Source organism: Anser anser (assembly GCF_964211835.1).
Source record: "Anser anser genome assembly, contig: HAP1_SCAFFOLD_150, whole genome shotgun sequence".
Classification (NCBI taxonomy): Eukaryota; Metazoa; Chordata; class Aves; order Anseriformes; family Anatidae; genus Anser; species Anser anser.
Window position 1 is genome coordinate 149,512 of NW_028153968.1, and position 11,983 is coordinate 161,494.

The window sequence follows — 11,983 nt, forward strand, 5'->3', positions numbered from 1 at the left end:
AAACCTCATGTTACTTAATTCAATTTAGATAAGAGAAAAAAGGTAAAAAGGATGCGTTAGAGAACTATAAGGTAGGGAATAATTCAGAGTGAAAATGTAATAAAAATGTACTATCTTTTTCAAAAGAACATAATCAGTGAACATTGAGAATTATTCTTTTTATTTTAGTTTTGAAGTTAGTGAATCTCATGGGAATCTGACAGTAATGGCTTACCGAAACAGAGGATCATATGGCAATGTGTCTGTATTTTTTTATGCCCAAAATTTGGAGGCCCAGCTGGGTTTGGATTTTAATGTAACCTCAAGGGTAAGAAGCAACTCTAAATCTAGTACTTTTTATTCTTTCAGCTTCCGTAAAAGAATATCTTCTTGATTATTCTGCAGAATGATCAGTAGTGATGCTAGATGTTTCAGCTTGTTTCAGTTGCTTTGGTAATCTAAATAGAATGAAATAAAAATATTCTTATTCTTACTATTTATTTCTTTTTTAAAAATATATTTTTTAATATAAAGCAAAATGTAAACTTTCAAACATCGATTTCAAATTTAATTTTGATTAGACATACAAACTTTTTCATAGACTATTTTTGCAACAGGACTTTCAAAATAAATTATTCTTTCTTGTCCTCATTCTGTAATGTGCTGAACCTTTATATTTCTGATTCAATCAGTTTATAAGGAACAGAGAATATGGCTCTTCCTATGCTTTCCCTTCCTTCCTATTTCACAGAATTCTGTTTACCGTAGTCAAAAATTTCTGTGTGATATTAACTGATGTAAGTATTCGGTGCTTTATGTGTTTCAACGCTAGACTCTTTTTTTTGCTGATGGAGAAAGGCATAAATCTGTTGATGTCATGATTTTTGATGATGAGATTCCTGAAGGTGATGAGAAGTTCCAGTTAATTTTAACAAATCCATCTCTGGGGCTGGAATTAGGGGAGAACACAACAGGTAAAACTTAGTTTTAATGTTCCATTTCTTTAGAATTCTGTGGCACACATTTTAATTCCACTTTTCTGAATAATCATATTTCAGAAAGCACCATTGTCCTGCTATGGTGAATCTTTATACTCCTTTGGAAGGTTCTGAAACATCCCTGTGAAATCTGTGCAATTAAAAAGTTTATATGTAAAGCAATGAATCAGAAAGCACGAAGATGAGTTTTTCAATGTGTACTACCTCACTGAACTGAGGTCTTTTTAGAGAGTTCATAATCCTTTTCTAGGAGAGACTATATTCTTCCTGTCTAGAGATCTTCCTAGTTAAAGTGAAATGCCTTCCCATTCTCTTCAGGTAATGTCATGGACACATAAGCATTATATACACACTAAAGGAAGAATGTATTTGTGTTTATGTTATGTATTATGTTACTATATATGTATATTTATATTTTACTATGTTAACCAAAGAATATTTTCATTATTTCTTTTTCAAAAGCTACAATTACTATACTTGCCAATGATGATGGCCATGGAGTTTTGTCATTCAATAACAGCAATCACTTCTTTCTGAGAGAGCAAACATCTATCCATTTGATGGAAAGTGTTGCAGTATTGAATATTATCAGAGAACCACCTCAGGGAATATTTGGCGCTGTGACTGTTCAGTATCTTGTAAGTGAGATTAATTCTTCAGAGGCAACAATGGATTTGACCCCTTCTCAAGGATATATTGTGCTCGAAGAGGGAGTCAGGTTCAAGGTAATATGCTAGTTATTACCAGAGAAGTCTAGGAAGCTTTTTTTTTGGAAATATTGGAAAGATTTCAGAAATGTCTGTGCTTTATCTTCTGTTTATTTTTTCTACTTCTTTCATTCATAAAGTGAATTGAGTCATGAGCTGTGACTGATTTCCTGTTATTATCTGATGTGGAAGTGTGTGAAAATTAAATGGGCTCATCTTTAGGTGTTTCTTAGTTTGTAAGGGTTGAGGTAAATTGAAAACAGTACACTATAGATAACGTTCATGTGTGCTTTGGAACAGTTCTTTTTATGTAGTCAATCTATAGCTGAAATGCAAACTTACTTTAAATTAAAGTGATAATTTGCAAGCCTAATAGTTAAGATCAAAGTAAAAATCCCATTCTGTAATTTAACATTTTAGTTAGTCTGAACTAAACAGAATGTGCTGCAACAAATACAAAAAGTAGAACAGTTGTCTGTCTTAGGATTGGAAAATAACTTAAGTATTAAGCTCACTGCCTCTATACTGTCCTCACAAGAATGTCAGCTACAAAATGAACTAGCTTAAGTTTGTGAATCCTGACTCTTCTAAGGTTTAATCACAATTCGATTTATTTATTTTTGCCAGTAAAGCTGGTGAAGCTAGTGTTAGCATATTACAGGCAATAGGATAGAAACTGAGACAAACTTTTCTTGGAAACACTGGTTTTCAATTTCTGGCCTTTAGATGCATTTGGAATCACAATGCAGCAGATCTATAAGAAGTTGGAGCCTTCTTAATATAGTTGGTAAATATGGTTTATTGTGGAAATGAACAGAAATATAAAACATTGTAAATTTTGTATTATTTCCAAATGCATCATCACTAACTTTTTATTTTGTACAGCAAGGCTATGCGTACCTATGAAATTTTTTGCTTGTTTGAGTAGTGTGAAGGATGACAGTGAGCCCCAAATGAAAGTGAAGCACTTAGCTTTCTCTAGATTGCTCTTTGCTAGTTTGAGATTGCCTTTAGAAGACCTGATCTTCATCCACAGTGGTGTAGGAGAGGGAAAGAAGCATCGAGAGGAAAGAGTATTTCAAATCTCTCACTATTCTTGCTTTTTTTTTTTCCTTTTCCTTTTCTTTCTTGACAGCACCAGTAGTGAGATTACCCTGTTTCCCTGAAGATAGCTTAGCTGCCAACTAAAATAAATTAAAACCAACTTAACTGATTACACTTATAGCTGTGTTGTGAGTATAAACTACCCAAAAATGTATGGAATAAATAGAGAACAAAAGTATGAAATTAGGATCAAAAACTTCAGAGGATCATAGGATGAGAAAAGAAAGAAAAGAGAACAACAACAACGAAAAGTGAATATGCTCATCTTAGTGTTGCACCAATGGAGGCCACTAGATGGATGGCTTTAGAACCTCAGTCTGAACTCAGTCTGAGCTTGCCTCAATTCTGTCCTCTCCAGCTTCATGAGCTGCTCTTCTCCTGCTATGCTATCCAAAGCCTTATAGTGAAATAAATTTAAAAAAAAGGTAGCACATTCTGATAGAGCTGTGTCATCATCTGTTATCATGTCTCAATAACATTGTATGCTTGTTTTGTTATCAGACGCTGCATATTTCTGCGGTACTAGATGAAGAACCAGAAATGGATGAGCACTTCATTGTCACCCTGTTCAATCCAACTGGAGGAGCCAGACTAGGCACGAGAGTGGAAACTATGATTACAATATTACAAAACCAGGCTCCACTAGGGCTTTTCAGCATCTATACAGTTGGAAATAGGTACTTTACACTGATCAGTAAAAAGGAGATAGTTGCTCATACTCCAAAGAGATAATATTTCTCTACAATTTTGTTTTTGATGGATCGCATTAAAGAAATTCAGCAACCCAATTTGTAAATCTGTAACTTTGAAAGGTATTGTGAAATACTATTACTGCTAAACAAAAGAGTAGAAAAATGCATAAAAAGGACTATTCATAATCCAAAATTTCAATTTATTTATTATTATTTTTCTTTATAAACTAATACTTCACTAGTGCCTACATATTCCACTGATAGTATTCCATGTTAAAAGTTCCAAACCTCATATCAGTGTCCAGGAAGTCATACGTTTTATAATTTACTTTCATTTTTAAACCTGTAAAAAATATACTTTCACTGAAGGCTGTTTTTCAGAAGCAAGTGACACATATGGACTGCCATTTTTAAAAACCATTCAGCTGAAACCATACAGATTAAATAAATTTACTATTTAAATAAAAAATGTATGTATGCTATTTTATTAATACATTGATATTTAGAGTTAATAATTTATATTAATATTTAATAATAATATTATCTAAACATTTATTACGTGAATTTAATATACTTAAATTTCAGTCTGTTTAAAGATTTTGTTGAATTGCCTATGATTTTGCATGATTGTAGTAAGGATCATTGGGAAACCCTAATTAATGTAGCTACCAGTCCATCAGATACTGAAACCTGTTATTAATATTTTCTTTTTATTTCTGTTGTATATTCTGCATCTGGAATTGTACAGTAAAAATCTTATTTTTATTACAGCAATGAATATACTATAAAATAATTTTTTCCTTATTTTTATGATTCTCACATTTAGGACAAATTTCATCATAATTGAAGAAGCCAACACTACAGCTTATTTGAAAGTTTCACGGAGTAATGGGCTTAACGTTTCTGTGAGCGTTGAGTGGGAGACATCATCAGATACTGCATTTGGCATCAGTACGTTCACTTTACAGAGAATGTCCACTGCTTTTGTAGAAGTGGAGATAGTAAGAGAGTAGCCAAGCATACAGGAGATGTAGCTTGGGAATGTAAATTCAAGTATTCAGACACAATTCAGTTAATATTTTCCTATGTAAGATTTAGTAGATAAAATACTTTAGCTGCTTAAGAATCACCTTGTCATCAGCCACTTCTGCCAGTTTCAGTAATCTCTATTTCTGTCTTTGCTGCTAATATGAACATTATTGTCACTAGCCATTTATTTATTTATTTATTTGTGTGTGTGTAATAAAATTTGTTCCGTACTACTTGTAACTCAGGATCTTTCTAACACAGTATAAATGACATGTGACATGCAAGAGTCTAGCTCCTGGAGTTTAGTTCTGACAAGACGGTGCTTAGGGACCGTCTTGGAATAAAAACATGAACATGTTGTAAATGGGGAACAAAACATGAACATTTTGTAATTTGTCTTTTTTTTTTTTTCTTTACTACTTGCTATCTAGCTAATTCTCTTGTTAGCTAAATTCCAAGATCAATTATTATGAGTCAGACTCAAATTGCCTATATGTCTTCCATGTGCAGTTGTAATGAATGAAAAATACATTTACTGCTTAACTCTCATTATATCCTTAGCATTGTAACATTTCTATGTATTTATATACACTTATAACAAATACTAAGACACAACTTCATCATTTCTCATACTAGGTCTGGCTTTGGGAGGTAAATAATGGGAATGGGGTTAGAAAAGATCTCAAGAGTAATATAATAGTAAATAGTGTTTTTATTTTATTTTATTTTATTTTATTTTATTTTATTTTATTTTATTTTATTTTATTTTTTACTATATTGCAGGGGGTGGTATCAGTGTCCTATCTGTCTTGCAAAGTTTTGTGGAAGAATCAGCATCTGGTTGGTGTTTCTTTACCTCAAGAGAAATCCTGTACGGTGTTCTGTTGCGTATGCCTCCAGCTTTGTTTTCTACTGTCTACCAGTGGAAAGGAGTATTTGTTCCTGTTGAGGTAAATGTTTGTTTTTGAACACCAGACATGCTAGTTAATAAGGAATTTAAGTCACAATCTTACTTTTTTTTTATTCTTCTTGCAGAATTTCAGTATGTGGAATCCTACAAGTTGTGTGTCTTTCCAAATTGGAGCCTCTTCCTACCTTGTGGTTACTCATGGAGGAGCCACACAGGGAGCTTCTAACAACAGTGTGTATGCATTCATGGCTGGACACAGATTGTTGTGGGTAAATCGATTTTAATTTTAAAATCTTAAAATAGTATGGGTTGGCAAGGACCAAGGGAGGTCCTCCAGTCTGGCCATGTTTTAGAAAAAAGCACTCTGTGTGACAAGAGTTAGTTTTGTGTCCTAAAATACTACATAACTTCAGTGATGTAAGTTTGTCATAGTTAGTTGTTTACATTGTTTGTATTTTTTATATATTTACATTTGAGGGTGCAGGGAGGATTACCTGGGAATCACAGAATCACAGAATTGTCTAGGTAGGAAGAGACCTCCAAAATCACCTAGTCCAACCTCTGACCTAACATTAACAAGTCCTTCACTAAACCATATCACTAAGCTGAACATCTAAACGTCTCTTAAAGACCTCCAGGGATGGTGACTCAACCACTTCCCTGGGCAGCCCATTCCAATGCCTAACAACCCTTTCGGTAAAGAAGTTTTTCCTAACATCCAACCTAAACCTCCCCTGGCGCAACTTTAGCCCATTCCCCCTCGTCCTGTCACCAGGCACGTGGGAGAACAGACCAACCCCCACCTCTCTACAGCCTCCTTTAAGGTACCTGTAGAGTGCGATAAGGTCGCCCCTGAGCCTCCTCTTCTCCAGGCTGAACAACCCCAGCTCCCTCAGCCGCTCCTCATAAGACTTGTTCTCCAGACCCCTCACCAGCTTCGTTGCCTTTCTCTGGACTCGCTCGAGCACGTCCATGTCCTTCCTGTAGCAAGGGGCCCAAAGCTGAACACAGTACTCGAGGTGCGGCCTCACCAGAGCCGAGTACAGGGGCACAATCACTTCCCTAGCCCTGCTGGCCACGCTGCTTCTTATACAGGCCAGGATGCTGTTGGCCTTCTTGGCCACCTGGGCACACTGCTGGCTCATATTCAGCCGACTATCAACCAATACTCCCAGGTCCCTCTCGGCCAGGCAGCTTTCCAACCACTCATCTCCCAGCCTGTAGCTCTGCTTGGAAGTGGGGGAAGAAATTCTCAAGCAATCAAGTCATAGAACATTTTCTGGAAAATGTATGATAAGTTATGTTAATTCTGTAAATTAGTTGCTTATATATATATATATATATATATAAAATATAAAGTTTTAAAAGCTATTTCATGTATAGTTTTATACATAATTTTGGAATTCTTAACATTCTATGCGTACTTTTTCTCACTATATACAATGTAATATAAAATGTATTTGTTTATATACATATGTAGATAAACATAGTCACCCTCATATTTCCCTTGCAGATACAGACTCTTTCTGTTCTGGATACCAGACGTGTGAAACATTTTGCAGTGGAGGAAGAAGACTATTTGATTATTGTGAGTCACACAAACAGTTCCAGTTCCATCCAGGTTTGAATATTCTTCAGTCTTCTCTGGCTTTAATGTGGGTAGTTTGCTTATTTCTGAAAGGATAATGAAAGGAAGTAAATCTATAAGCATGTATTTCTGACATATTATTTTTGTTTCTATTGGAAATTTATAACAGTTAAAATTCCAGACTTGTTTGGATGTATAAATACTCTCTACCTGAGTGTATAATTTACATCTGGTTTGTTTTTATTGCTACTGTTATTTCAGTTTTGAAATGTAGCATGTAAACAAAGAAGTAGCTTCTGAATATAAACCTGTTCCTCTGAAGAGCAGGCACAGCTTCTTGCAGTAGGGTTAATTACCAATTACTTACCAGTGGGCTTCTACTTTAAAGTACAGTCCACCTAAGAATATAGGAATTCAGTTCACCATAAATCTTCCCATTTTTTTTGGCATGTCATTTAGTTTTAGTTCTCTCGGTGCTAATTATGAATATATAAAGAAAAGATTTTTGTATTTCCACAGGTTTTCCAGTGGAATAAAGACATATTTGTTCTGCATCATCAGCTTCCACTTTATGGAGTTGTGGACATAGCCCTGTTTCCTAGAGGAGGCTTTACGTACCTGTTAGTTTCTTTGTCAAATACCAGCCAAAACATTCTCTTGTATCAGTGGTTGAACAACGAGTTTAGGAAGCTTCATCAAGTACCAGCAAAGGAAATAAAACATATGGAGTCCTGGATTTCTGGATCTGATGTCTTTGTAATTATTGCAAAAGGTATTTAGCAGAAAACAAAGAATGAGTTTGCTGAGTATACAATGGCTTGTTTGATAGCAAAGGCCTTTGTGGTAAAGGAGTTTAGAAAGCTATTGGAATCACTGCGGGGGTGACGGTACTCAATAAGCATTTAACCCTAGTAAGTATTTTATGAAAGTAATCTCTACTTTTTCTCTCAGAAAATAAAAGCCTTGTGCTTGTTCTCAAATACTTACAAAACAAATGAAATGCTTTCCCAGTAACAATGGGAAATAATAACTCTATTTAATCTACCTGCTTATCACACTCTTTCTAAGCTTTTCTGAGCTTTGTGCCACACACAGATCACTAGTCAGCAAAGTATACGTGTATTTTATTACAAGGTTGACATTTTATATGTCATTTTGTCTCTATGGCTACTAAAAAGTTTTTGTTGCAGTCCACAGGTTTCTTTGCAATTAGATGTTGTCTAATGTCAGTCTTAATGTTCTTGCATCGAAGTTATGCACCAAATAATAAGGAAAATAATACAATCAGTGTCACTTCATAATTAAAGCTGCCAGACTCTGGCTTTGAATGGCCACCAGTGTGTGATTTAACTAAAAGGCAGCAAAATAATGTGAGTTTTGTCATTTTGTTCCTTGGTAGACTCTGGAAATTCTTCTGAAATTTTTGTCTGGGAGACAGGGCAGTCTACTTTTTGACACTTCCAATCTCTTCCAGTCCATGATGTAAGAAATATCCATGTCTTCATGCCTCCTTCAGGTTTAGGTAAGACTTAAATGAGATTTTTTTTTTTTCAAATCCTAGTATATAATGCTGGAATTTCAGAAATGCATGTCTTTATTTTTTCATATGTATTTATCAGACCTTAAAAGTCAGTGTAATCAGTGTTCTGCAAAGTGCACTTCTGGCATTAAGACAGTAACTTTTAAATATATGACTAAAAAAATATTCTCTTCCTCTTTGCTCCATGTAGTCCATGTCCTCCTAGCTGGTAAGGATATAACAACACTGTATGCTTGGAACTCTGAAGCGAACCAATTCTCTATAATGCTGGAAGCCCCATATGCAGATCATATCACTTCAGTTACTGCAAGGTCTCTGAACATCAGCAAGAGCTTGATTGCTTTGTCCGTTAACTCCAGCTCACAGATCTATGAACTGACCACTATTTCCAACCAGTCAGATTTTATACCTAGGTAGGCTTTTTTGTTTATATAACTTGTCTGAGACACCTTGCGTTTCTTTTTCTGTGATACTCATTTGTGATAGCGGAGACTGTTATGTTTCGTTGTATGGTGGCCTATTTCATTAGTGCTTGTTGTGGTTTAACCCAGCCGGCAGCTAAACACCACACAGCCGTTCGCTCACCCTCCCCCCTCCCTCCGTGGGATGGGGGAGAGAAACGGGAAAGTGAAGCCTGTGAGTTGAGATAGAGACAGTTTATTAAGACAGGAAAAAAATAACAATAATAATACTGATAATAGTATTAATAATAATAATGTGTACGAAACAAGTGATGCACAATGCAATTGCTCACCACCCGCTGACCGATGCCCAGCCTATCCCCGAACAGCCGGCCCCCCACCCCAGCCAGCCACCCCTATATATTGTTTAGCATGACGTCAGATGGTATGGAATACCCCTTTGGCCAGTTTGGGTCAGCTGTCCTGGGTCTGTCCCCTCCCAGCTCCTGCTGCACCCCCAGCCTGCTCGCTGGCAGGACAGAGCGAGAAGCCGAAAAGTCCTTGGCCTGGTGTAAACACTGCTCTGCAACAATTAAAACATCAGCATGTTATCAGCGCTCTTCTCATCCTAATCCAAAACATAGCACCCTACCAGCTACTATGAGCTACTTAACTCTGTCCTAACTGGAACCAGGACACAACATGTCATTCACAAAGAAAAATCTAAGTGTTCGACTCCTGGCAGTCTACCAGCACAGACAGCAAAATCTGGCCTGCTGCGAGACCAGGAGATTGCAGGAGATCTTCTTGTTCACATCGCACATAGTGCATTTTTGGCACACTGCAAGATGTTGCTCAATTCGTGCCTTCAAAGAGGACAGAAAAAAGCTGCATCCAGTTCAGAGGCAGGAACAGCCCTTCTGAGAAGCATGTCCATCCCATCATGCTGACTCCATCCCATGGGAAGGGCAAGAGTCACACACATCAGGCTGAGCCGCAAGCTCTTGAACCATGTTGTGGGCACAGTCGTGGGCATCAGGGAAGAGCCCACAGTCCCCAAACAAGAGGAGAAGCACAGCCAAGTCATTTGAAACCCAACTAGAATTGGACAGCTAAATCAGCTGAAACTGAGGTAAGCGCCAAGGGTGCTTTTCCCCTGCAGTGACATGTGTCTCCCGGCAAATGAGACAGCAAGGACTGCTTGGGCTGTGCCTCCTGCCTTGAACTCGCCCAGCTGCAAGCAGCGCTGTGCGGGAGCTGAACACAAGTTCAGCAGAAGCCCTTTGCTGCTGGCTGGATACCAATGTTTGCACGGAACAGCTCGGACCACTTATGGTAGTGCTGGGCTAGCAGCTGCCCCTGGGACACGGCGTGACCCACAAGCGGCAGCAGAGGCTCTCGGCCTTCTCTGAGGCTCACCAGTGCCTGCCAGGTGTGAAATTGAGTGTCTCCGCTCTGATCCATCCCTTCCTGCTGTGCAGGTTACGGTGTGTCCACACATGGATTTAGAACCTCAGCTTCCCAAGTCTTATGGCGGACAGAGTGAAATATACCCACCAGGTGCTGCCTCGTCTAACTCCTTTATGAGATCCTCTATGATGTCAGGGGATGTTGGGGAAGATTTTCTTATTTCAGCATTGTCCTTCGCTGTTAGAGGACCTGAACAGAAAGTAGGAAGTTAACTTTGGCACCAGTGCAATTTGGAGGACCAGGGCTTCGTTTGTGAAGTCAGTGAAATGACTACCCACCCCTGGGATACCAGCTGGGCTCCAGCGCAGGAAGCAGCCGAGGGTCTGGCAAAGCCCTCCCTGGGGACACTTCTGCAACCAAAGCCCCGTGAGAAGTTTCTGTCCCAGCGCCATCTACATCAATAGCTCAGTAGGAGAGCATACCAGGGCTCGTGCCTTGACAGGGCACGCACACGTGCCGGTCTGTACCCTCCCACCTGCAGAGATGCCTGGCTGACGTTTGGGCTTTGAGCTGGCAGCTCTCAAAGGAAGTCAAAAGCCACAACTTACCCAGGCCATCTCCCAGAGCTTCAGTCCTGGAACCCATCTGGGAGCCTGGATCACCTTCGCCTTCGGTCCCATCTGTAAACACAAGTGGAGTCCCTCCTGTGAACTACGCCAACATACTCCTTCTGACCAGAGTGACAGAGAATGCGGTTCAAAGAGGGGACTGCTCCACGGCACTCGTCTCTCCCTGCCACTCCAGAGCATCTTGCAAACAGTTGCTGGGTGCCTGCAGTGGCACCGTGCTGGTACAAACTAAGCGTGCGTGGAGCTGCCCGGAGAAGGGCCCTCCCCGTGCCCACCCCAGGTCTCAACTCAAGCGCAAGGTGCCTGCTGGCTCTGCAGCACCTAGATGCTCCTGCCTTCCGCTGACTTACCTGGCAGATTAACCTGAGGCTCGTGGTCCACATCAGGCTGAGGTGTCGAGTAGCCAGAGCCTACGAGAACTGCTGCAATCAAGCACAGAAGAGAAACATTCCCCGTGCATGGTGTGATCTACCTCTTCCTTAGTGACCTGCAGCGACTGGAGGGGGCTCAGGCAAGGATGTGGGACCCAGACACGAGCCAGGATTTCCAAAGCCGCAAAGGGGCCTGCTGAGCTGGAGGCTCCCTCTTGGCCTCTTCCCAAATCCTCTCTCCAGGCTGTGCGCAACACCCCGCAGGGACCACGCCGCCAAAGATGTGGCCCCTCAGGTGTTTCTTACGGGAAGATCTCTGCTGGACACAAAGGAAGACCCCACTGCAGGGGGAGCGTGCAGACCCCGGGAAAAATGATCATCCATGTTTGTCATGGAGAAGCCCCCTGGCCAGTGAGCAGCTGAACCCTTGCTGAGCTAGCTCAACAAACCCTTAACAAACAGCAAGGAAATGAACACGGACAACTTACCACCTGTGGGACCCATACTGGCAGGCTCAGGAGCAGGATTCCATGGAGGCACTTGACCAGTACTGCCTGTGGGCACAAGTGGGATCAGACACAGGTGAGGGGAGCTTCCATTGCCTCTTGGGGCCTGCCTCTTCCTC

At 39.6% G+C, this 11,983-nt stretch overlaps 1 protein-coding gene across 1 annotated transcript in view; it reads left to right on the forward strand.

Annotated features, from left to right (window-relative positions):
- LOC310891075 (adhesion G-protein coupled receptor V1-like) overlaps positions 1-10,499 on the forward strand; it is a gene marked incomplete at its 5' end in the record, with an annotated part of 29,244 nt that extends 18,745 nt beyond the window's left edge. Inside the window, 11 exons of the mRNA XM_083853385.1 lie at positions 169-307; positions 812-953; positions 1,440-1,702; positions 3,290-3,465; positions 4,307-4,431; positions 5,293-5,459; positions 5,545-5,688; positions 6,933-7,040; positions 7,527-7,779; positions 8,407-8,529; positions 8,738-10,499. Coding sequence (XP_083709511.1) covers positions 169-307; positions 812-953; positions 1,440-1,702; positions 3,290-3,465; positions 4,307-4,431; positions 5,293-5,459; positions 5,545-5,688; positions 6,933-7,040; positions 7,527-7,779; positions 8,407-8,462 — 1,573 coding nt within the window. The 3' untranslated portion in view covers positions 8,463-8,529; positions 8,738-10,499. The remainder of the gene's footprint in view (positions 1-168; positions 308-811; positions 954-1,439; positions 1,703-3,289; positions 3,466-4,306; positions 4,432-5,292; positions 5,460-5,544; positions 5,689-6,932; positions 7,041-7,526; positions 7,780-8,406; positions 8,530-8,737) is intronic.
- Between the last annotated feature and the right edge of the window lie 1,484 nt (positions 10,500-11,983).